At 39.4% G+C, this 22330-nt stretch overlaps 1 protein-coding gene across 4 annotated transcripts in view; it reads right to left on the bottom strand.

Annotated features, from left to right (window-relative positions):
* The window catches only part of LOC106073950 (proprotein convertase subtilisin/kexin type 7-like), a 49528-nt gene that overhangs the window by 16151 nt on the left and 11047 nt on the right, over positions 1–22330 (bottom strand). For 2 of the 4 annotated variants that reach the window (XM_056010933.1, XM_056010934.1), the window contains exons 2-4: positions 20404–20574; positions 16351–16640; positions 8319–9064 (exon numbers count right to left, since the gene is read on the bottom strand). In XM_056010933.1, the coding sequence (XP_055866908.1) occupies positions 8319–9064; positions 16351–16597 (993 nt within the window). In that variant the 5' untranslated portion in view covers positions 16598–16640; positions 20404–20574. Of the gene's footprint in view, positions 1–8318; positions 9065–16350; positions 16641–17579; positions 17687–20403; positions 20575–22330 lie in introns of those variants that run through there. The other 2 variants (XM_056010935.1, XM_056010931.1) reach the window with 2 other exon arrangements.

The following is a 22330-nucleotide window of genomic DNA, read 5'->3' as shown; positions in this document are numbered from 1 at the left end:
CTCAAGAGCATGCTCAGACTTTGGCCTTACCATCAATACGAACAAGACTGAAGTCTTATATCTACCTACTCCTGGGAAAGCCTACTCGGATCCAAGCATTACTATAAATGGACAGGATATAAACGCAGTGGACAAATTCACATATCTTGGCAGCACACTCTCCAGAAATGGAAAAATCGATAGTGAAATCGACCTGCGTATCGCCAAGGCCAGTGCATCCTATGGCAGACTGTCAAAAAATGTCTGGAACAGATGTGGTATCACCACAAACACCAAGCTAGGGGTCTATAGAGCCGTCATCCTCCCTACATTGCTCTATGCCTCAGAAACATGGACAGTGTACAGTAAACATGCAAAGAGACTAAACCGCTTCCACATGACATGTCTGAGAAAAATACTAAATGTCAAAAGGCAAGACAAAATACCAGATACAGAAGTCCTTCGAAGAGCGTGTCTGTAAAGCATCCACACAATCCTGATGCAGTCCCAGCTGCGATGGGCAGGTCACGTCTACAGAATGGAAGACCACCGCATCCCAAAACGACTCTTGTATGGCCAACTAAGCGAAGGAAAGCGCTCGCAAGGTGGGCAAAGAAAGCGCTTCAGGGACACCCTCAAAGCTTCTCTGAAGGCGTTCAGAATAGACCCTGGCACCTGGGAGACAGAGGCACACGACAGAGCATCATGGCGTCACGCTGTGAAAACTGGCGCACAGGTTGCTGAGGAAAAAAGAACAACGCAGGCAGAAGAAAAACGCCAGAAAAGAAAAGCAAGACAAACGACACTAGCTCCAGCTGGAATAATCTGCCCAGTGTGCAGCCGAACATTCCGGGCTCACATAGGTCTCACCAGCCACATGAGGAGGCATAAAACCCCAGTGCAAAGCCCTCAGCCCCCTGGGTGACAAAGTGGTCATCATCGAACCACGATGGACGAACTATATATATAAGTAAGAAAGTAAGACAAAGTTTTCAGTTTTTTTTTTCAAAGCTATTTGATATGTTAATGAAAAAAATCATGAAATTATTTATAAAAATAAAAGTATTTCTTAATTGGCAAACACAATTGTACTGTCAAGATATAAATGAACTGGTGGTGTGGGTAGAGGTGGTCATGTGTGTGAGTGAAAATACTGCAAGCGGTCATACATGATGAGGAATCGCTAAAGAGAGCACTGTTATCCAGTGGCATCAATAAGGTCAGTGTCAGCTGGTGCAGTTAGCTCATGGTATCACACCCCCCTGCATGCTATCAAAGTTCTCAAATATTTTCCAATATAAACTTGTCAACCAATACAGTGAGCTGATTACCTACTTTCATTGATTGTTACACAAATACATTCCTAGAATGAAAATTGCAAATCAAACTAATGAAATTAAGAAAGGTTGTGATGGGCTGGAAGTATGAAGAACATTTAAGATTAAAACTTTTGCAATTGCGCCCCCACCCCCGTAATTGTTTAATTTTTTTTTTCAGAAATAGTGTTTTGTAGATCATTTTAAAGTGTTTTGTATAGCCAAAAAAGTTCTTTCTGGGGATAGTATCCATCCAGAAAGGTGACCTGGGAAAGAACAGTTAGCTCCACCAAATGTTTTCCTTCATTCTGAGCTTATTAATTCTAGATCCTTACTACCATAAAAACGAGGTAAACTCTAGAATAACGTTGGTTAAGAGGCTTTAAGATGTTTCTTTAAAAAGAATCTTTTGAATTGATCTAGCTGCTAATGTAGAAAGGTTCTACTTGAAAGATAAAACAATATCACTTAAATTAATAATTTAATTTCTTGAATTTGGTAATAAAGTCGCTTTTACCTGATTAATACTAAAATATAAAATAACTAAAAAGCATATACAACCTATTTGTTTTAATTAAAACAAAGACAGCCTTTGCAGCCCCTTGCTATCATGTAAGTTTATGTACATTTGTACCACAGAAAATAAAATAAATATAATAATGGTTAAATAAAATATATACATCAAGATTAGTGCAGCAGATTTGCTTAGGCATGTTTGGGTATATATATATATATATATATATATATATATATATATATATATATATATATATATATATATATATATATATATATATATATATATATATATATATATTATTTTTTTTTCGTTTGCTGGCTTTTGCAAAGATGCAATTTTTTGTGTGTCAACACCCCCCCCCCCCCCAATGGGTGTTATCCAGTGCGGACCACACCACCTATAGTAACTTTACTGCTGTTATAATCATCCATTATGATCAGGTGACCTTCTCAAAGTGTCTGGCAGCAGGCAGTTGGTGTAGTATTTCTTTAAGCTCAAACTCTTGCTGTATAAATCCTAGACGGATGTGTGTGTGTGTGTGACTATGTAAAATTTGTTTCTTTAAGTGTGAAAGTGCATTTAATAAGGCCAAGATTTTCATCTAGATCTAGGATACAGTAGCTGAAGAATTTTCAGTGTGTGTATGTAGGCCTAAAATTAGTGAGTGTATTTTGGTTAGCAGGGTTACTTTTAGTTTTTTGTTGATTGGATCTAGAGTAATTATATTATACACACTTATAAAAATTCAACAGCAAATTTGTTCAGTGTAGGCCTAGTGACAAATAGTTAAAAACATCTTAATCACAACTTTTTGTTCAATCAGAATTATTAGTCACTTTATTTCTATCAAATAATTTAGCTGTTTCCTAATTTGCCATCAAACTTTCTCATTTCTATTTTATTCCTTATCATGTCCTTGGAATTTGGAATAACTAAGCCCTTTTAACTTTTTTTCACTCCAGATATTTATGTCTGATCCATTTTTTTTTTATCATCTATAGTTCTTCTTTTTTTTTAAAATAATAATAATAACCTTGTTAGCTCAGCAACCCTTTTTACAATTCTCAACTATGCTGCAACCCCAACAGTAAAATTATTTACACTCATATGCATAATTAACTGTGATTTGCTAATGCTATAAAATCGTAAATCTAATGTAAATATTTGATATGCATTGCAAAAGCTTTATGTTTAATCACAAAACTTACTTCGACTTAGACCCTCCCGCGCCGTTCGGCGCATTGGGCGGCAAGCTGTCTCCATAATGATCTGTCACTGGCAATGTCTGAAGCCTCCTCCCACCTGGTGTCCACTGTTCTGAGGTCCTCCATGAAGGTGTGTCGCCAGGTAATACGAGGACGTCCCTGTTTGCGCTTTCCTCGTTTTGGCTTCCATGTTATCGCAACTCTTGGTGTGCGTAATTCATTTTGACGTAGAACATGTCCAGCAAACCTCATGCGACGCTCAGTCACAACCTCACTAAGGGTTCGATTCCCAGTTCGGCATAGGATTTTCTTGTTTGAGATCCGGTCTGTGTAACTGACTCCCAAAATCCGTCTCAGCCATCTATGTTGAGCCACATTTAGTCTTTTCTCAATTTTGACAGATGACTTCCACGTCTCACATGCATATGTAGCAGTTGGAATGACGATTGTGTTGAGAAGGTGTATTTTTGTCTCGAGTCCAATGGCTTGGCTAGTCCAAATAGGCTGCAGCCTTTGGAAAATGCTCCCTGCCTTTCCTATTCGACATGCTACATCATGGTAAGCATCTCCATCATTTGTTATGATGCTGCCAAGGTACGTGAACTTGTCCAGCTCTTCAAGCTTTGACTCGCCAAGTCTGACGGGGACACCCTTTGCCTTATATACAACTCGCATAATTTTAGTCTTATCCAAGTTTATGCGGAGGCCAATTTTGGGTGCCTCTCTGTCTAGGCTCTCCGTCATTTCTTGATTGCATTTATCTGTAGCCCCGAGTAGTGCAACATCATCAGCAAAGTCCAAGTCCGTCAATCGGAGTTGTTCATGCCATGGAATACCAAAGGCAGTCTGGTTCATTGCTCTCCTCATTATGTAGTCGATGGCTAGGAGGAAAAGGAAGGGAGATAAGATGCACCCCTGTCTCACACCTGTCTCGATTGTAAAAAACTCTGTTGTTCCCTCTTCTGTTTTAATGCAGCAACTAGACTGACTGTAAAGGTGTCGTAGGATCTGGACGAATTTTTCTGGGATACCGTATTCTCTAACTATTTTCCATAGTGATTCTCGGTGGAATAACAAAGCACCAGGACTAGACATGATATCAGCAGAAATGCTAAAATATGGGGGACATGCATTGTTAACAGAATGACTGATCTCTTAAATCTCTGTTGGCGAACTTCAAAAGTCCCAGAGGACTGGCAAAAGGGAGTGATTGTAAAGCTTCCAAAAAAGGGCAACTTGGCAGACTGCAACAACTGGAGGGGCATTACTCTCCTCTCTGTTCCAGGCAAAGTTTTCAGCACTGTTTTGTTGAGACGGCTTCAACAGTCTGTAGATGAAAGGCTCAGAGAAGAACAAGCAGGTTTCCGAAGAGGCAGATCATGTACAGAGCAGATTTTCGTTTTACGAAATATCATAGAACAAAGTCTTGAGTACCAACAACGGCTAACGATCAGTTTTGTGGACTTCAAAAAAGCGTTTGATAGTGTCCACAATCACAAAACAATATGGATAATATTTTGTCAATGCGAATCTTGAGCTTGTTTCTGTTTCACTTAATTAGGAATTCTTGGGACTGTATTTTCAAGATTAATAACCTATGTACTGGATTTAGACTTGATAATTTAAAACTATGTTTCACAAAAATATAGTATTGGAAAAAGAAGAAGCGGCAACACACAAATCGAAATATGACTGCACATTTGCGTAACTGACATTGAAAAGAATCATTTATCAATGCATCGCTTAATAAACTCTTTCTGTGAGTCTCCGGAACATCTTCAACTTTGAGTGTGAATGGAGTTCTGGCAATGTAGAAAGTATGATGAAATTGTGTTTGAAAGCATGCGCAAATATTTTTTCACAGAAATTATCATTTTATTCATTTGTCATGTTCAATTTCATTTTCCTCATAGAGATCAGATAAGATTGGTAAGATGTAAATATTAATTTCCTCCAATTTTGTTTCCCAAACTAAAGTTTCATTTAGAAGGGGCGATTGTGTCAGACAAATCAAGGCATGTTGCTTTTCATTCTCTCAATGACGATTTTATTGCTTGTTGAATTCTTACAACTGACTTCTTGTGACTCATTCAGTACCAAACGTTATGATCCAGACCAACCCAATAGCAAACTTAGAGCACCCCCCAATATTTCTATTTATAAGAGATTTTATATTTTTACTAAATTGAACCAGCTTTCTCTTATAAATCATGTGCTGCTGCATTTGTTTCCATAAGTTTGCAAAAGAAAAACAAAAGTTACCTCTAAAACACTTGGTATGCTAGGGGCTAACATTGGAGGCTTGTTATCAAAATGGCGTTAGAATTTTATTTTGCCTTCATAGACTCGTTACTAATGACGCACTGGGGTTTTGCGATAACTGCTCAAACTACCACCTTACCATAAAATTATATTCTCTTTTCTCACCATTATTTTTTTTGAGATCCATTTTCATGGGTGTTTTAATCGCAAAATTATTATATCCAATAATATGGACTATAAAATGATGGCGTATTATTAATTATTGATTTTGATTTTTGATTTGAGGCACAAGTACAAGTTTGTGTATAGCTGTTTTTTCAGACATTAACTTCTGCCCATTTTTAAAGTATTTGATAGTTTTCTCTTCATTATTTATTACACTCATTAAAGTGTCTCATTATATTAGAGCCCAAGTTGTCTGGTTCTTGACTTAGCCACATTGTTTTGGAATAGACAAAAAATTCATATTTTTTATGGTCTCAGACGACCCCCTGGCAAATCATGATTCAACCTCCAAGAGGTTAGCGTCCCACAGGTTGAGAATCCCTGCTTTATCTTTATTATGGCAAAGGAATGATCAAATTAAACAATATATATTTTTAAAAAGTAATGAGAAAATAGAATTGCACTGTTAGTCATGTGATTGTTTGGGTATGAGAGAGTGGGTTGAGGGAACAATTGTGAAAGAGAATGTCTATTCCATCAAAAGATTTATTAGACCAGTGTTTCTCAAACTTTTTTGTCTGCCGGCACAGTAAAAAAACTACAAAAATTTCGCGGCACACCACGAAGAGCAACAGTTGATTTATAATAAAAAGAAGAAAACATTTTACCTGTTTTTAAATATTATATTTAATGTGTAGGGTGTGCCTGTTTTTTGAGAGCTAAAGCGATCTAATCAAGGCTACAAAGTCGACAAACAAACTCGCATTTCATCGTCTATTGTAAGAAGTCTCTCTCTCTTTTCTTAGACTTGATTTCAGTCAGTGCTGAAAATCCAAACTCACAAAACCATGAACATGAAAATGGAAGAATTATTTTGATTGCTTTTAAACTGATTGCAGCATATATCTTGTTGACTGAAATCCAAAACACATCCAGGTTTTTTTTTCGGCAAAACTTGACTTAAGAACTGCATCGTTTTTTAAATCAATGAGCTGCTCTGCTTCTTCAGTTGTCAGATTTGTAGCTTCATTGTTTCCAAATGGAGAGCTGACCCATTCATATTCATGACTTCAAACTTTTGGAAAGTAATGCTGCAATGCTGACTGCAGATGTGTCAAAGTGTATAGAATTTCGGAGATGATTTCTTTATTTGAAGCACATTCATTGTAAGTAGGAAACAGTCGAAGACTCCTTTCGAGATCTTACTTTGACACAAAGACAATTTTTCACCAAACGACTTCAGTTTTGAGGATGCAGTGATGATGGTTTTCGATGGTCCTTTAAGACTTAAATTCAATGAATTTAATTTGTGAAATAAATCAGAGAGAAATGTCACCTTAACCCACCAGACCTCGTCATGAATAGAAATCCAAAGTCTTTTTTTTTTCTGAATCTGAATCCATTGCTTTACAAAGCTCTGAAAAAAGTCGGGATGCAAGTGGTCGAGATTTGATGAAGTTTACAACTTCAATCACTTGATCCAGAACAGACATCAAATCTTTCGGCAAAGACGTGAAGGCAAGAGCTTCTCTGTGGATCATGCAGTGAATAATAATAATAATAATAATAATAATAATCTTTATTATCCGTAAGGAAATTTGTCTTACAATTTGTGCATTACACCAAACAAAAAACTAATACTTTGGATTTTCTTGACGCACAAGAGTGACGAATCCCTTTTTATTTCCCTGCATGGAAGGACAGCCATCGGTGCAAACGCTGACACCTTTTTTTAAACTGTAGTTTGAATAGCAAAATGTTTTCGTTCACCACTTTGAAAATATCTTCGCCTTTGGTCGTAGTTGGTAAGTCTTTGCAAAATAAGAATTCGTTGACATATTTTTCATCCTTTATGAACCGAATAAAAGCTAGCAGCTGGGCTTTGCTGCTAACGTCAGTGGATTCATCAACTTGAAGAGACCCTGACGATAAGTCTTCAATTCTGCTCGAGATAGTATCATTTTTTAACTTTTTTTGGCGGCATCGGGTCCAAGGATAGTTTCATCAACTATTGCTACAGCTGGAGCAATGACTGATTCAGCCACTGTGTGTGCTTTCTTGCGTTTTGCTAAAAACTGAGCAACCTTATAACTTGCAATCAATCCCTTTTCTGGCAGCTTTAGTTAGATCGTAGCTTGTTTATTTTGTTGAGCCCTGATGTTTTCGATGTATTCCTTCGGTTGCGCTTTTACAGCTGGATGTTTTGTTTCCAAGTGTCTCTTCAATTTGCTTGGAAAAAGGCGCCTCATTCGATAGAGTTGCATTGCAGATCAGACAGAATGGGAATGGAGCATCTACAGGTCCAGAAGATATGAAACCATATCCGATGTAATCTTCTTTGTACCTTCGTTTGGTTCCTTGCTTTTCATTTCACGCTTTTGCAGTTTCATTCTTGCTAACGTATTTCTCCATGGATAACAAGTTCTGAAAACTCCCGCGGCACATCTGCAAATCTTCGGCGGCACACAGTTTGAGAAACACTGATGTAGACCAACCAAATAAATATCACTATGTGTTTGTGTTGGTGTGTGTTATATGTGAAAGGATTAACACTGATGATCACTGGTACAAGGTGTGTGCGTGTGCATAAAAGGTTCATTGAAAGAAGCAAAGCAGGGGCGTCTATTCTACTGGGCTAAAGAATTGTGTATATCTGAGGGACTCTAAAAATAGACTATTTCATAGAAGAAAAATTATTGTATCCTTCATGGCCAAGGAAGTTTCAAGTAAGTGCATTATTTTATGGAGGATACATGACCTTTTCACGATAGAAGAGGTCATATTCTATTATTGTAAATTTAGTTAGGATTTAATCTTTCAATAGCAACAGATGAATTTATGTGTTGTTTTTTTAAACAAACTAGGACTTACATTTAGATCAGGATTGGTCCACTCCACTCCATCATCCACAACAGCCACTGTAACTCCAGTACCAGTGTAGTTGAGAAGCCATAGTCCAGTCACATTGATGTCCATTCCTTTTTCAGCATTGTTTTTCAAATGCCACTGTTTGGGATATGCTGGGTCATTAAAATTAGGATTCACTGATCGCATGTGTCGCAGTGATGCTGTAGAATCATTAAACTGATCTCCTAAATGAGTGTAATGTAAATGGGGAACTACTGACTTTTGGCTGCTATGAACTAACCTGATTGTTTCTGAATCATCTGATAAGTATGGCTGAATAGTTTCATTAGATGAACTTTTATTGGACAAAACATTATATTTCTCTTCAAGCCTAACACCCAGGATATTGTAACTACTTATTTTTTCAGCAAAAGTATCTGGATGATGTAAATTAACTGGCCTGTGCTGTAAGCCACGTTTTGGGGAGACACTTCGACTTCGTCTCCAATGAACATATTCTGAGCTAAACCAAAGTATTTCTTCATGCTCACTCAAGTTCTCTTCTACTTTAGTTTTGTATTTCTCAAAAAGTATTTGATCAGTTGTCCTCAACTTGGAATGTTTACTGTGTATTTGCTTCAAAAGCTCAGAGCTTGTTTTCCAATTCCATTGAATCTTCTTCTGATTAAGAATTCTGTGACATAAAACAAAGTGGTCATGGAAAGTTCCAAAAGTATGATGTATCTCCAGATTGAGTTCTTCAGTTAAAGCTAAAAGTAGAAATGGACAGAAAATGCATTATAATTTTAATTTTAACAATTTGTTTACAAAATTAATTAAAGCTATTAAATTAATTAAATTAATTAAAAAAAAACATTTTACACAAACTAAGGTGGCCCTCAAATTGGTTCTCCTATGGTCTACTGTTAGGTAAACAATGCAGGTAGATGGGCACAAAAATCAGAAGCTTTGAACTACAAACTACCACAAGCTTGCCTCCCACCATACAAAATGTTCATTTAAAGCATGCTTGCCAGTGATCACCAAGACCCAATGCACAAGGTCCTTCTTGTCACCGCCTGAATATGGCCAGTATGAACATGTAGATTTGTTGATTTGTTGATTTGAGGCACATCGGCACAATTTAGGCCATGTCGTGCCTGCAGTCCCTCAAGGACCACTCTCTCTCTAAACAACAAGGGCCAGATTCTATACAGTCATATAATTAAAATCAAGGTCTATTCACAGTTAAAATAGTAAAGGTAGTAAAAATTTAAATATTTGGTAAAAATCTAATGTAAATAGTGCATGTTCACAAATTCAGAAATCAGATCTTCGTAGATAGCCCCACTTCCCGAATAAAGCCCAGTACCTTCCCAGGGTCGACATTATTAAATAGTGTTTTTAGATTAGTGGCTCTAAAATATTTCGCCCTGACATCCTGGTATCTGGGGCAATCAACGAGGATATGTTCCACGGTGAGGCGAGAGTCACAGTACTCGCAAAGTGGGGGCTCCTCTCTCTTCAGTACAAAAGAGTGCGTGATGTAGGTGTGGCCAATCCTAAGTCTGGACATGGTTGTGCTACCACGCCTTGTCAGACCCTTAGATGTGGGCCGCCACCTGACATCCGCCACAATCTGCCTGAGTTTACTGTGAGTCTCAGCCTCCCATCGGTTCTGCCACTCTCGATAGGTAGCAGAGGCAATACTTTGTCTCAGGTCCGAGTAGGGAATTTGGGTTCCTGACACCGCATGATTTAGGGCTCTCTTTGCTTCTCTGTCTGCGGCTTCGTTTCCCTCAATGCCAACATGGGAGGGGACCCAGATGAAGGTGACATCCCTACGGTCGGCTGTTATTTGGTCCAACAGCTTCAGGCTCTTATGTACCAATGGGATGTCAGTCTTCATCCGCCCCAAAGCTTGCAATGCAGATTTGGAGTCGGAGCAGATTATAAATTTACTCCTTTCTGATGCTTTTACGGCCATAAGTGCAAGCAATATTGCGTGCAATTCGGCCGTAAAGATGGAGCAGCCATCAGGGAGTCTACGGGAGATTGTTTTGTTCCGAAAGGAGCAGGCACACGCGACCTTTCCCTCCATTTTGGATCCGTCTGTGTAGATGGTGCCACAATCTCCGTAGCTCTCCTGCAGTTCCCTAAAGTGGACTTGTAGTATGCTTGGGTCTGTATTTTCTTTTTTGAAATTAAGGAGGGATAAATTTAATTTGGGTTTATTCATTAGCCAAGGAGGATTCTGAGGGGTTTCTATTTTAGAGATTTGGTCAATGGGTGGGGTTAAATTTTGGATGGGTTCTCTCATTCGAAGGCCCAACGGCTGTATGACGTTAGGCCTTCGATTGTATAGTTCTACCTCTGTGGGGTTAAATATGGAGTCAAAAGCAGGGTTCGTGGGGTTGGATTTTAGCTTGACTATATACTGCATTGCAAGCTTTTTCATTCTTATATCCATGGGGAGTTCTCCAGCCTCCACATGGAGACTTGGGATAGGTGATGTACGAAACGCGCCGAGACAGAGACGCAGGGCAGCATTTTGTATTGGTTCCAGTATTTTTAGGTACGACTTCCTTGCTGCTCCATATATTATGGATCCGTAGTCTAGCTTAGATCGAATTAGACTCCGATAGAGCAGCAGCAAGGTATCTCTGTCAGCTCCCCAGTCCGTATGGCTGAGTACTCTTAGTATGTTTAATGACTTTTGGCATTTCTTCTTAAGTTCCTTAATGTGGGGGAGAAAATTAAATTTGGAATCTAAGGTGAGGCCTAAAAATTTTGTAGTTTTCACGACAGGGATCTTCTTTTTGTGTATAAATAGTTCAGGGTCTGGGTGGAGTCCCCTTAGATTACAAAAATGCATACTAACTGTTTTGGAGTCTGAGAATTTGAAGCCATTATAGTTTGCCCAACCCTGAATTTTGTTTAAACATAACTGTAATTTTCTTTCTAAGGTGTTCATGTTTTTCCCATAAGTAAGAATGACAAAGTCATCAACATACAAAGAGCACTCTATGCCAGGGGACAGCGCATTTATGATGCTATTTATTTTAATGTTGAACAGGGTGACTGACAGAATGCTGCCCTGGGGTACACCCATTTCCTGGTCATGAGTGTCAGAAGCGGAGTTGCCAACTCGAACCTGAAATTTTCGATCTTTCAGAAATTCCTCCACAAAACGGGGGAGGTGTCCCTTAAGCCCCATAAGCGCCAGGTCACGTAGAATGCCATGTTTCCAGGTTGTGTCGTAGGCCTTTTCTATATCGAAGAATACAGCTACTAGATGTTCTCTTCTGAGTAATGCATTTCTAATATAAGCTTCCAGCCTTACCAGGTGGTCAGTTGTTGTCCGCCCCTGCCGGAATCCGCACTGGTAGTTTGAGATCACTTTATTCCTTTCCAGGTACCAGACCAGCCTACTGTTAATCATTCTTTCCATGGTTTTGCAGATGCAGCTTGTTAGTGCTATTGGTCGATAGTTAGCTGGGTCAGAGCCGTCTCTTCCCGGTTTAGGTATCGGTATAACTGTGGCTTTCCTCCAGCTGTTTGGGAAAGCGCCTGTTTGCCACACACAGTTATAGACCCCTAGCAGGACTGCCAATGAGGGTTCGGGAAGGTGCTTGAGGAACTGGTAATGGATTTCGTCTTCTCCAGGCGCTGTGTCATGTGACTTGTCCAGCGATTCCCTCAGTTCCTCAAGCGAGAACGGTTTGTTGTAGTCTTCATTGTTCTCTGACCTGAAATCAATGGGGTGTCTTTCCTCCCTGGTTTTGACTTTTTGGAACTCTGGCGTGTAGTGTGCAGTGGATGATTTTTCTGCTATTGAGGATGCCAGGCAGTCAGCTATTTCTCTGGGGGACGTGACAGTTCGTCCTTGGTTTTTCAAATGCCCTATTGCATTTGATTCTTTCCCTTTGATTCGCCTTACTGCCTTCCAAACCGCTCTAGCAGAAGTTTTGGCATCCAGACTGCCGACAAAACTTCTCCAGGAATTCCTTTTGGCTGACCGTATGGTTTGTCTAGCCTTTGCTCTAGCTATCCTGAATAGCTTTAGGTTTTCCTGGGAAGGATTCTTTATAAATGCAGCCAGTTGTTTTTTCCTATCACCAATAGCACTTTTGCAAGCTGTATCAAACCATGGTTTGCTAGGCCGTTTTGGATTTGCAGAGGTTAGGGGTACAACTTTCCTGGCTATACTTAGTAGCTTGCTAGCAAAGGTATCAGCTGGGTTCTGTTCATGGAGGATATTTTCTGTGATATCCTCAGAGCATCTTTTTTGGAATTGTTCCCAATCGGCCTTATTCAGTTTCCACCGCTGAGGTCGTCCCAATGAAGGGAGATTGTTAGTAATGATGATTGGGAAGTGATCACTTCCCCGTAGATCATTGCTAACTGACCATTTAAAATCGTCCAGAAGTCCGGGGACGCATACGGTGAGGTCAATGCATGTGAATGATCCAGTTCCTGGGTGCAAGTAGGTCGGTGATGCATCATTAAGTATGCATAAATCATGTTGGAGGAAGATATCCTCCAGCATACGACCTCTTGTGTCGGTATTGTTGGATCCCCACATGATGTTATGGGCATTGAAATCCCCAAGGATTAAATAAGGCCGGGGGAGTTGTTTCAATAGGTCCTCCATGTCTGTTCGGTTTAATGGAGCGCCTGGTGGTAGATACAGGCTGCAGCAAGTGATAACCTTGTGAAGCGTTATCCTAGCTGCTACGGCCTGTAGTGTGGTCTGTAGTTCTACCCTCTCATGGGGGATGCTATCCTTCACAAGGATACAGACTCCACCTGATGCTCTCTCTGCATCCTCAACATTCTTGGTGTAAGCACGGTAGCTTCGGAAGCTGATGCAATCTTTCAGAAATGTTTCCTGTAAGCAGACAGCTACAGGAGTCTCAGAGTCCATCAGTAGCTGCATTTCCTCGTAATTGGCCTTGAGGCCTCTACAATTCCACTGTACAATTCTGGAATCCATGGCTTATTCTAGATGACCTACTAGGAGCTATTTGGCCTTGGGAGGCCCCCGGAGAGGTTTCCCTTTATTCCAGTGACCTTGGTATTTTTATTCTTGGGTTTGGATGGAGAGGAGGACAACCCCCTTTTGGGGGAAGTCTTTCTCTCTGGAGAGGGGAGATCCCTCTGGTTAGAGCGGAGGTTATTTCCTCCTCTCTCACCTTGGGCATCCTCTCCGCTTTGATTTCTCCCCTTAGGGAGTTGGTCAACCTCTAACTCGGTAGAGGTTGGGGTGTCTGGCTGGGTTCTCTGAGGAGAACCTGTGTCAGACATGATGTCTCCGGGTTCTCCCGGAGTATTGGTTTTGACATGCTGCTCAGTCTCCATGCTCTCATCAGCGAGCACAGAGAACCTGTTCTTTAGCATGACAACAGGGCTTTCTTGTTTCTTCAGAGGTGTGTTCTTTGGCGGTGTTTTCTTCTGAGTTGGGGGAGGAGGAGGGGGTGGTGGGGTCAATGTGTCCGTCTGTGTGGCTATGGATCTTCCTTTCTTAGCAACAGCCTGGGCGTAGGTCTTTGTCAAGCCGAATTGGCCCTTGGGTAGGGCCAGTACAGCCGATTTCGCCTGGCTAAAGGTACATCCGTTTCTTGCCTTGTACTCCTGCACGGCAACCTCCTGTTTCCACACAGGGCAGTTCTTGGAGTAGGCTGAGTGGCCAGCTTGACAGTTTGGGCATTTGAACTGGGCTGTGCAGCCCTTGTCCTCATGACCCTCTCCAGCACATCTGGCACACACAGTGTTCCTCTTGCAGACTGCCGCGCCGTGTCCATAACCCTGGCACTTGAAGCACCTCATGGGGTTAGGTATGTAGGGCCTCACTGGAACTCGTAGGTATCCTGCCTTCACATACTCTGGCGGTGTCCTAGTTCCGAATGTGAGGATAATAGTGGCGGTTTTGACCTCCTCACCCTCCCTGCGCCTGGTAATGCGCCGGGCATGGGTGACTCCTTCAATGCCCTCCACTATTTCCTTCTCGGAACATTCCAGTAGGTCCCTAGAGCTGATTACACCTCTGCTGGTGTTCAGACTCTTGTGTGGCATGACTTCCACTTGGAGATCACAGAGTCTTCTGCATCTTAAAAGACATCAGAGTGTGTCTTGCTGTCTACTTCTACAAGGAGTTCCATTGTTTTGTGTAGCTTAGACACACTCTTGGGCTCTCCCACTACTGACTTGAGTCCCTTATAGATAATAAAAGGGCTCAACTTGGTCAGGCTTTTTCCCTCCTCTGTGCATCTAACCACCAGAAATGATGGCCAGGTGGCACAGCCTTTTGGGACCTCCTCCTTTTTATCGTCAATTCGTCGTTTCTTGCCCAGACACAGGTCTGGGGCAAGTAGTTTTGTGTGTGTTTTTTTGTCCATATATATTTTGGTTAATTCGGCACCTGTGCTCCCCACCCGCCATCGAGTCCAACAAGGGGACGGGCCATTCGGATGTCCAGAATGAGCCCGCCAGGGCTACACAGGTGCTATACTCAGTCAGCTGCTACATCGGACATGTGTCCGATACAGCAGCTCCCTGATTGACCCTCCAGCCACCGCCCTCCAGCATAGGTCGACGACCTATGCTGGTAGCTCGGCATGACCAGCCGGTTGACCCAGAGCGGGCCATCTGGGTCTCAGGTCTAGGGGAACTTGGAGCCAAAGTATTGTGTTGTTGTGGCTTATCCTCAGATAGCCACCACTCAAACACCAGGATCTCTTTATCCCCCCTTACCCGTCGCAGTCCACGGCAAACGGACTGGTCTAGGACGTAGTGAGAATTTAAAGTTAAGGAGACAGTGTGATGATCAATGAAGGCAGACTTAGGAAAAGAGGAGGCAGACACAATGATAGAAAAGAAGTAGGGCACTTTTGAGCTCCAAAAGTGCTAAGGAAAGAGGAGCGCAGTTTAACGTCATGTCTCGGGACGATGAACATGTAGACAAAGAACTGAGAAATGAATGGCAACATTGGACTCCTGTACTACTACTGTCAATGAAATCTTGTTTCATGTTAAATCAAATTGATTGCAATATCTAATGTATGCACTCTTTTCCCAGCCTCAATGCAGCACCACTTGGAAACGTTTATAAGAGAAAATGAAAAAAATGTTAGTGATCAGGGAAAAGGAACCATAATCTCCTTTGGGCTTCAACAGTACTGAGTGCATTACCACTCAATAAGGAAGGTTTCACTTGCCCATGTCTCTTCTACAAAACCGTTTATAACAGGCATTGAACACTCTGTGGTGGCTATACATTGTAGGAATAAAATGGACTCCCATTTTAGACTCAGCCTCACCTTGGCAAATCAATCTGATTAAATGATTATCTAGTTATCTCAGGACCTTTGGACAGGGAGTTTGGCAAAGAGCCAATCTACAAATACCTGACTTTTAGAAGAAGACCTTCCCTTTGGAAAGATTTCACTGGTATACAGGTTAACACCAAATGTTTCATTATTAAATAATATGAATCACCACCTATTAAATTGTGTTTAAAAACAATTTGTACAAAGGACTCCTGACACAGGGTGGATGTCTAAAGGACACCTAACAATTTGTCACAGGGTAAATGTCTAAAGGACACCTGACATTTTGTCAAAGGGTAACTAGGTAACTACTTTCATTCAAACATTGGCTCTCATAGAATTAATAAAGATGGTTGCAGAGACAAAACATCCTTAATAAAATAATAATGAAAGCAGCTCTGATTCTTCACTAACAAATATCCTGAATTTCACACAATAGAGTCTCCCAACAAGCAATATATGTAACATAATAATGACACAAAATTAAAGAGGCAACATGGTACCAATCAGAATCTTAACTGAAATAATTATATTGTAATCTCTTCAAGGGAAACAATAATAAATGTAGAAAACAAATGGCTTAATGATAAAATATGATATACAGTCAACAGTATGGTAAACACAAAAATGTGTTGTTCTTTATTTTGTATTGAACAGATAATTGCTTTAAATTCTATTCAATTTAAAATACATTAAATCTAAACAAAACAAAATTTCATGTAGCCTACCTAGTAAATGTTCCAGTATATAATTTTTTCCCCGACAGCAATCAGAGGACTCTATATTATCTTCCAAACATTTACAAGATTTTAAAGTATTGATCTGTACAGTCCAACACAGAACAGGGTCACGACCTTCAGACATATGTCGCACAATGTTTTTCTTGACTCCAACTTGGCGAAGGGGAAAAGAACATGTCAGTACAATAAAAGTACTGACAATGGCACTGACAGTAAATAAAAAGCCTGGTGACATTTTGTTTCAGTCATTGTCATTTAAACTGAAACTGTCATTTAAACTGAAACAAAACCAAAGAAAAGTTTTACTGTTAACTGCACGGCCAGATTCAAGTAAGTGGAGGCATTTAATCAAAATCCACTTAGTAATAATAATATTTCAATCTAAAAGCATGCCATATTTTGTACATTTCATGTCATTTTCATTCATTTTTTTTTACATTTAATATGCATATTTTTGTTAAAAAAATGTTTTTTTAAGTTTTCTGGAGATAAGAGTCTGGACTGACGCACTACAGTAAATACTGAGCTAAATTTATATATTCTGAGCACGCTACCAGTAGACACTTCTTAATCATGTCAGTGTTGCTAAATGTAAGATTTAAAGTACTGTCTGTAAAAATGAGGAAAAAAAAATGTTTGAAAGGAATTTTTAAAATCTCTATAGTGGGGTCCCTTTCTTGTGGAGTCCCCGGGGCAGTGCCCCGGCCCACCCTCCCTTACATCCAGCCCTAGTTAACTGCATTAGCTTTAGTTGTTTCATTGTCATTTTTTTAAATAGAAAAATAAGGCAACTCTCATTGTTAAAATGGAAAATAAAAAGTTGACTCTCATTACAAATTTTTAAAATTTTAGAAATATGAAAGTAAAACTAAATTTCAGAAATATGGCTCATTAGTCTGTAAACTTTTGAGTTATGAATTTGTATTTGAATTAAAAAAAAAGGGTTTATAGACATATAGGCAATACTTCAACAATATGTGAGAATTACAAAGTTAAGTAAGGTCTGTTTTGTTAATAAAAGCAACAATTATTTTTAAAAAATATCTTAAAAAAATAAACTATTAAAAAAACTGACTGTCAAAAATATTGATTTTAAAATAAAAGAACTTTCATATTGATTGACTATTAAAAAAAATTTAGAGCAGATGTACACATATATATAAAATAGGCTAAAACACATTTTAGATGCTAAATCAATGATAAAATTATGCAATTACATGAATGCCTAAACACACATGAACTAGGTCTAGGAGTCTATGATACAACCACACAAATGCTAATGAACACACATCTGTTCTCCTTACTTCACAATGAAGTCTTGATCATTTCATGTACTGATAGTTTTTAAGAAGTGGGTCACATATGTTGTCTTAAAATCAATTCAAATGTTTTATAGATTACAGATGAAAACATTGCAAATACTTTTCTGGTAATGTGTTAGTGAATAATTAATCTTAAGTTCCCTTTAGATACTAGTAGGTTCAGAGGAAGGTTGATAAAGAGGTAATCCTTTTATTGCTCTGGGTAAACAAGGATATCATAAGGTCTATAAAATGACCAGTTACAACCTTCAATGAATGTAGATGCATCCATTAGAACTGTGCTAAATCCATTCTGTAAGTTAGTAAATTTCCCTTTCAGACCTTGTGATCCATAAGGTAGATGATGTAGAACTCATCTTTTTCTATAGTTAAAGTAAAGTTCCTCTTTCAGACCTTGTGGTCTAAAGGGCAGATGATGTAAAGGTCATCTGTTTCTGTGGCTTACGGTTAAGGGTGTCAAGTGGACAGCACAATGACCAACCATCTTTACCTTTACCCAACTAATGTCAGGTACTCATTAGAGCTGGGTGAACTCAGAGGCGCCCAAAGATCCCAAAATTAAAAATCCCAGTCAGGATTTGAACCCAAGACCCCTGTTCCAGAAACCAAGTGCTTTACCACTCAGCAGCCGCACCTCCTCATCTGTTTATGTGGTAACAGTTAATAAGGGTGTTGTGGTGACACAGTTATTGTACGATATGGGTAGCCGACTGTGACACTCAGTCAAGAGAAGTGTCCCTGTGTGGGCTGACAAATACTTGTGCATCATCGTACGGCAGAGGTGTCAGTTCTTTCAATTTCTTTCAGTATTCATAATTTGTGGAACCTATTGTCTAAGAAAAGCCTTTTTCACAGTGGCGTAATCTTTTCTTTCTTCTTCTATCAGTTGAATGCATATGTTCATAGCTCTTCCTTTCAAGTGCCCCATGAGGCTTCTTGCCCATTCTATCTGTGGGAGGTTGCAGGCTGTTGCAATATCTTCAAATCTTAGTAAATATGTGTCAATGCAATCATTATGACTTTCATCAAATGAAGACATTCTGTCCATTGCTTATATTCGTCAAACTTTTCCTTTTCATTTCGATGTTCTTTGACTTTCGTCTCTTTTGTTTTAATTCCAGCTGTAATATTTCCTTCCAATATCTTCTTTTTTTTTTTAGCTTCTTTTCTATTTTCTTCTTCTTGTGTTATTTTCAGTGTAAAAATGGTTCTAGTAGGCTGTTTTCTTAGCCCGCTTCTCTAAATGTTTTATATAGAGCCATGTTCTGGTAGGTCTAGTTATTACTTACTTGTTGGATCTTATACTTGTGTCTCGCTGGAGGTCACCAGTTGTGGTGATGCAAGTTCTCTTTAAGTGAGGGTTTGTTATAATTGTGCTAATATTTCTCGAAGTACTTTTGTCAAACAATTAGACAATTCCAATAGTAATACAAATGTTTATTTACACAAGTCTAAGTTTACAATCAAAGTCTTTCTAGTAACAGCATCCCTTACTTCCGACTCTACATAATGTTCTTCCAATCCTAGCTCCTACAGGCTATTTGTCAACAAACACATCCACGTGAATAACTGTCCAGTCAAACAATGGGACAGGTACTCTATAATTTCATCAGAACACACAGCAACACTTCTCTTGACCATGTCATGGTTGACCACCCTTATTGTACTAGAACTGTGTCACAGGTGTTATGAGACAAGCCCATTGACCAACCACATTTACTGTCAGGTACCCATTAGAATTGGGTGAACCAAGGGGCATCCTAAGAATACAGAAGTTCAAAATCTCAGTCTTCACCTGGATTTGAAAATATCCTCTCAGTTCAAAAGCCAAATAAACACACCACCAGAAATGTCTTCCACTCAATGGCCATTCCACTGTTTCTGAGATACCTTCCTGATCAGAAAACCCACACAGAGCACACTGCATCTCAGCTTGCTGGCCTGACTTTTTGTAACTTTAGGCCCTTAGGATTGGCGCTTTCCATATTGAATGACACCGCAAAATGACAATTTTTGTATATATATATTCCGTATATTTTAAGAACTTTTTAGTATCTTTTGCAATTTCGGGAGATTTCCAGCTCCTGCTAAATCAACAGGAGTGTGCTGGAAATCTGGTTTAAGTTATACAATGGTTTAATTTAATAATTTATACACCTAGAATTAGCGTGGATCTTATGAAAGTGCGGGGCCCACTGTGGTCGTATAAGTGCGAGCCCACTGCAGTCACCTAAGGCTGGCCCTGCAAAATCGCGGCGTATGCTATGCCGCCGGTCGATTAGTTAGTATTATTAGATCTAGATCTAGATACAGTAGACTCAGTAGAGAGAATGTTTAAAATATGAATAATTTAAATAATATTAAAATACTTATTAAATTAAATAATAAATTAAATCATACTCAGCAGGTGTACATATAGAATATAGATCTAGACTCACTTTGCTCAATTATATAGAAGATAAGAATAGATTAAGACATGGATTATTTATGATTATTAACTGACTTAATAATTATTAAGTCAATTTAAGTCTAGATCTAGAATCTAGATAGTAGACGATCTACTCGTACATGAATCTAGAAATGTAGACTTAAACTAAAGTTTAAAGACTACCTCAACTCTCAACCATATGAATATCATATGACATGATAGACTAGACTCTATACTGTCTATACTATTAGTAAGTATTACTTAGACTAAACTGTCACCTGATGCACATACCTTGCCGTGGTGTGACAGCTTGAGTGCCTCAATGACCCTCAGAGCTATACCGGCGGGAGCTCATCACTCCTGGCAGGTACTACCAAGCCGGACAGGTCTGTTAGGAAAGAGGCCAGACAAAAGGTGCATCCCCCTCCCCGGGACACAGGGGTTGTGCGATAGGCTAACAACCTGTCCATGGAAAAAAAAAGTGTTATAGAAACCAGAACAAAAGCACAAACACTAAACATTGTCAGAGGCGAAAGTAGAGCTCCACAAAGGAGACTTATGAAGCTATGCAGGGAAAGTCGAACGAATCCTGTGAGGCCGACCACTCTACTTAAACCAATGAAAAAGAAACACTTCCTTATTCAGAAGGCAGCATTTAACTTGGGAACATGGAATGTCCGCACTTTACTAGAACCAGGTAGATGTGCACAAACTGCCAAGGAAATGGCCAACTACAAACTACAGATCCTGGGAATGAGTGAAGTTCGATGGAACACATTCGGTGAAACAAGACAGCAATCAGGAGAAACCCTTCTCTTCTCTGGAAAGGAAAAAGAAGATGACTTACATGAAAATGGTGTAGCACTACTACTAAACAAGGAAGCTTTCAAAAGTCTTTTAGAATGGGAACCAGTTTCAGAACGAATAATTAGAGCCAAATTTTTGTCTAAGTTCAAAAATGTTCACATCATTATGTGCTATGCTCCCACCAACCTTGCAAGTGATACTGACAAAAATACATTCTATGACCAACTGCAAAGTATAGTTGACAAAATACCTACAAGAGATGTTTTGATCGTCATGGGAGACTTGAATGCCAAAGTGGGAAGTGACAACAGAGAGAGAGAGAAAAGTATGGGCACCCATGGACTTGGCACCATAAACGAAAATGGAGAAATGTTTGCAGACTTCTGCACATTTAATGAATTAGTGATAGGAGGCAGCATTTTCCCCCACAAAAAATGCCACAAAGTGACATGGGTTTCACCAGACAATAAAACAGAGAATCAAATCGACCACATTACCATACGGCGGAACTGGAGAAGCACATTACTAGATGTACGAAACAGAAGAGGAGCAGATATTGGCTCAGACCACCACCTAGTTGTTGCCAAACTAAAAATGAAGCTGGCCAGCAATAAAACAGAAAGAAACAAAAGGAAAAGATTTGACCTAGACAAGCTCAACAACACACAGATTAAAAAGGAATTCCAACTATCCCTTCAAAATAGATTTGCTGTGCTACAACTAGATGAGGCCAAACAAAGCGTCGATAAATCTTGGCAAAATTTCAAAGAAATTATTACTGAAACAAGCAATGAAGTACTAAGCCTTAACCCTAAGAAGAAAAAACAGTGGATTAGTGACGAGACATGGAAATTAATCGAAGAAAGGAAATGCGCTAAACAGGCAGTTAACCTAGCAAAAACAAGAAACCATAAGCAACAATCAAAACAAGACTACCAAGCAGTTTCACAGAAAGTCACCAAAATGCTTAGACAAGACAAACGATCATTTTACAATAATCTGACAGAACAGGCAGAAGAAGCAGCAGGTAAAGGAGATATAAAACAACTTTACAAAATCACCAAACTTCTCAGTACCAAAAAAGCTAATTGCAATGTTCCAGTCCGAAACAAATACGGAAAACTACTTTCTTCAATAAATGAACAACTTGAAAGATGGAAAGAATATTTTCAAGAAGTGCTCAATAGACCTAAACCACGAAATCCACCAGATCTAAATGCAGGACCAACACTAGACATAAACATGGAAGAAATAACAAAAGAAGAAATAAGGAATGCACTCAAACAAATGAAGACAGGTAAAGCAGCTGGAATTGACAACATACCACCCGAAGTCCTAAAAGAAGGAGGAAGTGAAATAGTTGACCAAATGCACAAACTATTCAACAAAATTTGGTTAACAGAAACACCTC

The sequence above is a fragment of the Biomphalaria glabrata genome, chromosome 14 (assembly GCF_947242115.1).
Source record: "Biomphalaria glabrata chromosome 14, xgBioGlab47.1, whole genome shotgun sequence".
Lineage (NCBI taxonomy): Eukaryota > Metazoa > Mollusca > Gastropoda > Planorbidae > Biomphalaria > Biomphalaria glabrata.
Note: the sequence above shows the minus strand (reverse complement) of the source record. Positions and strands in the feature narration are given on the sequence as shown.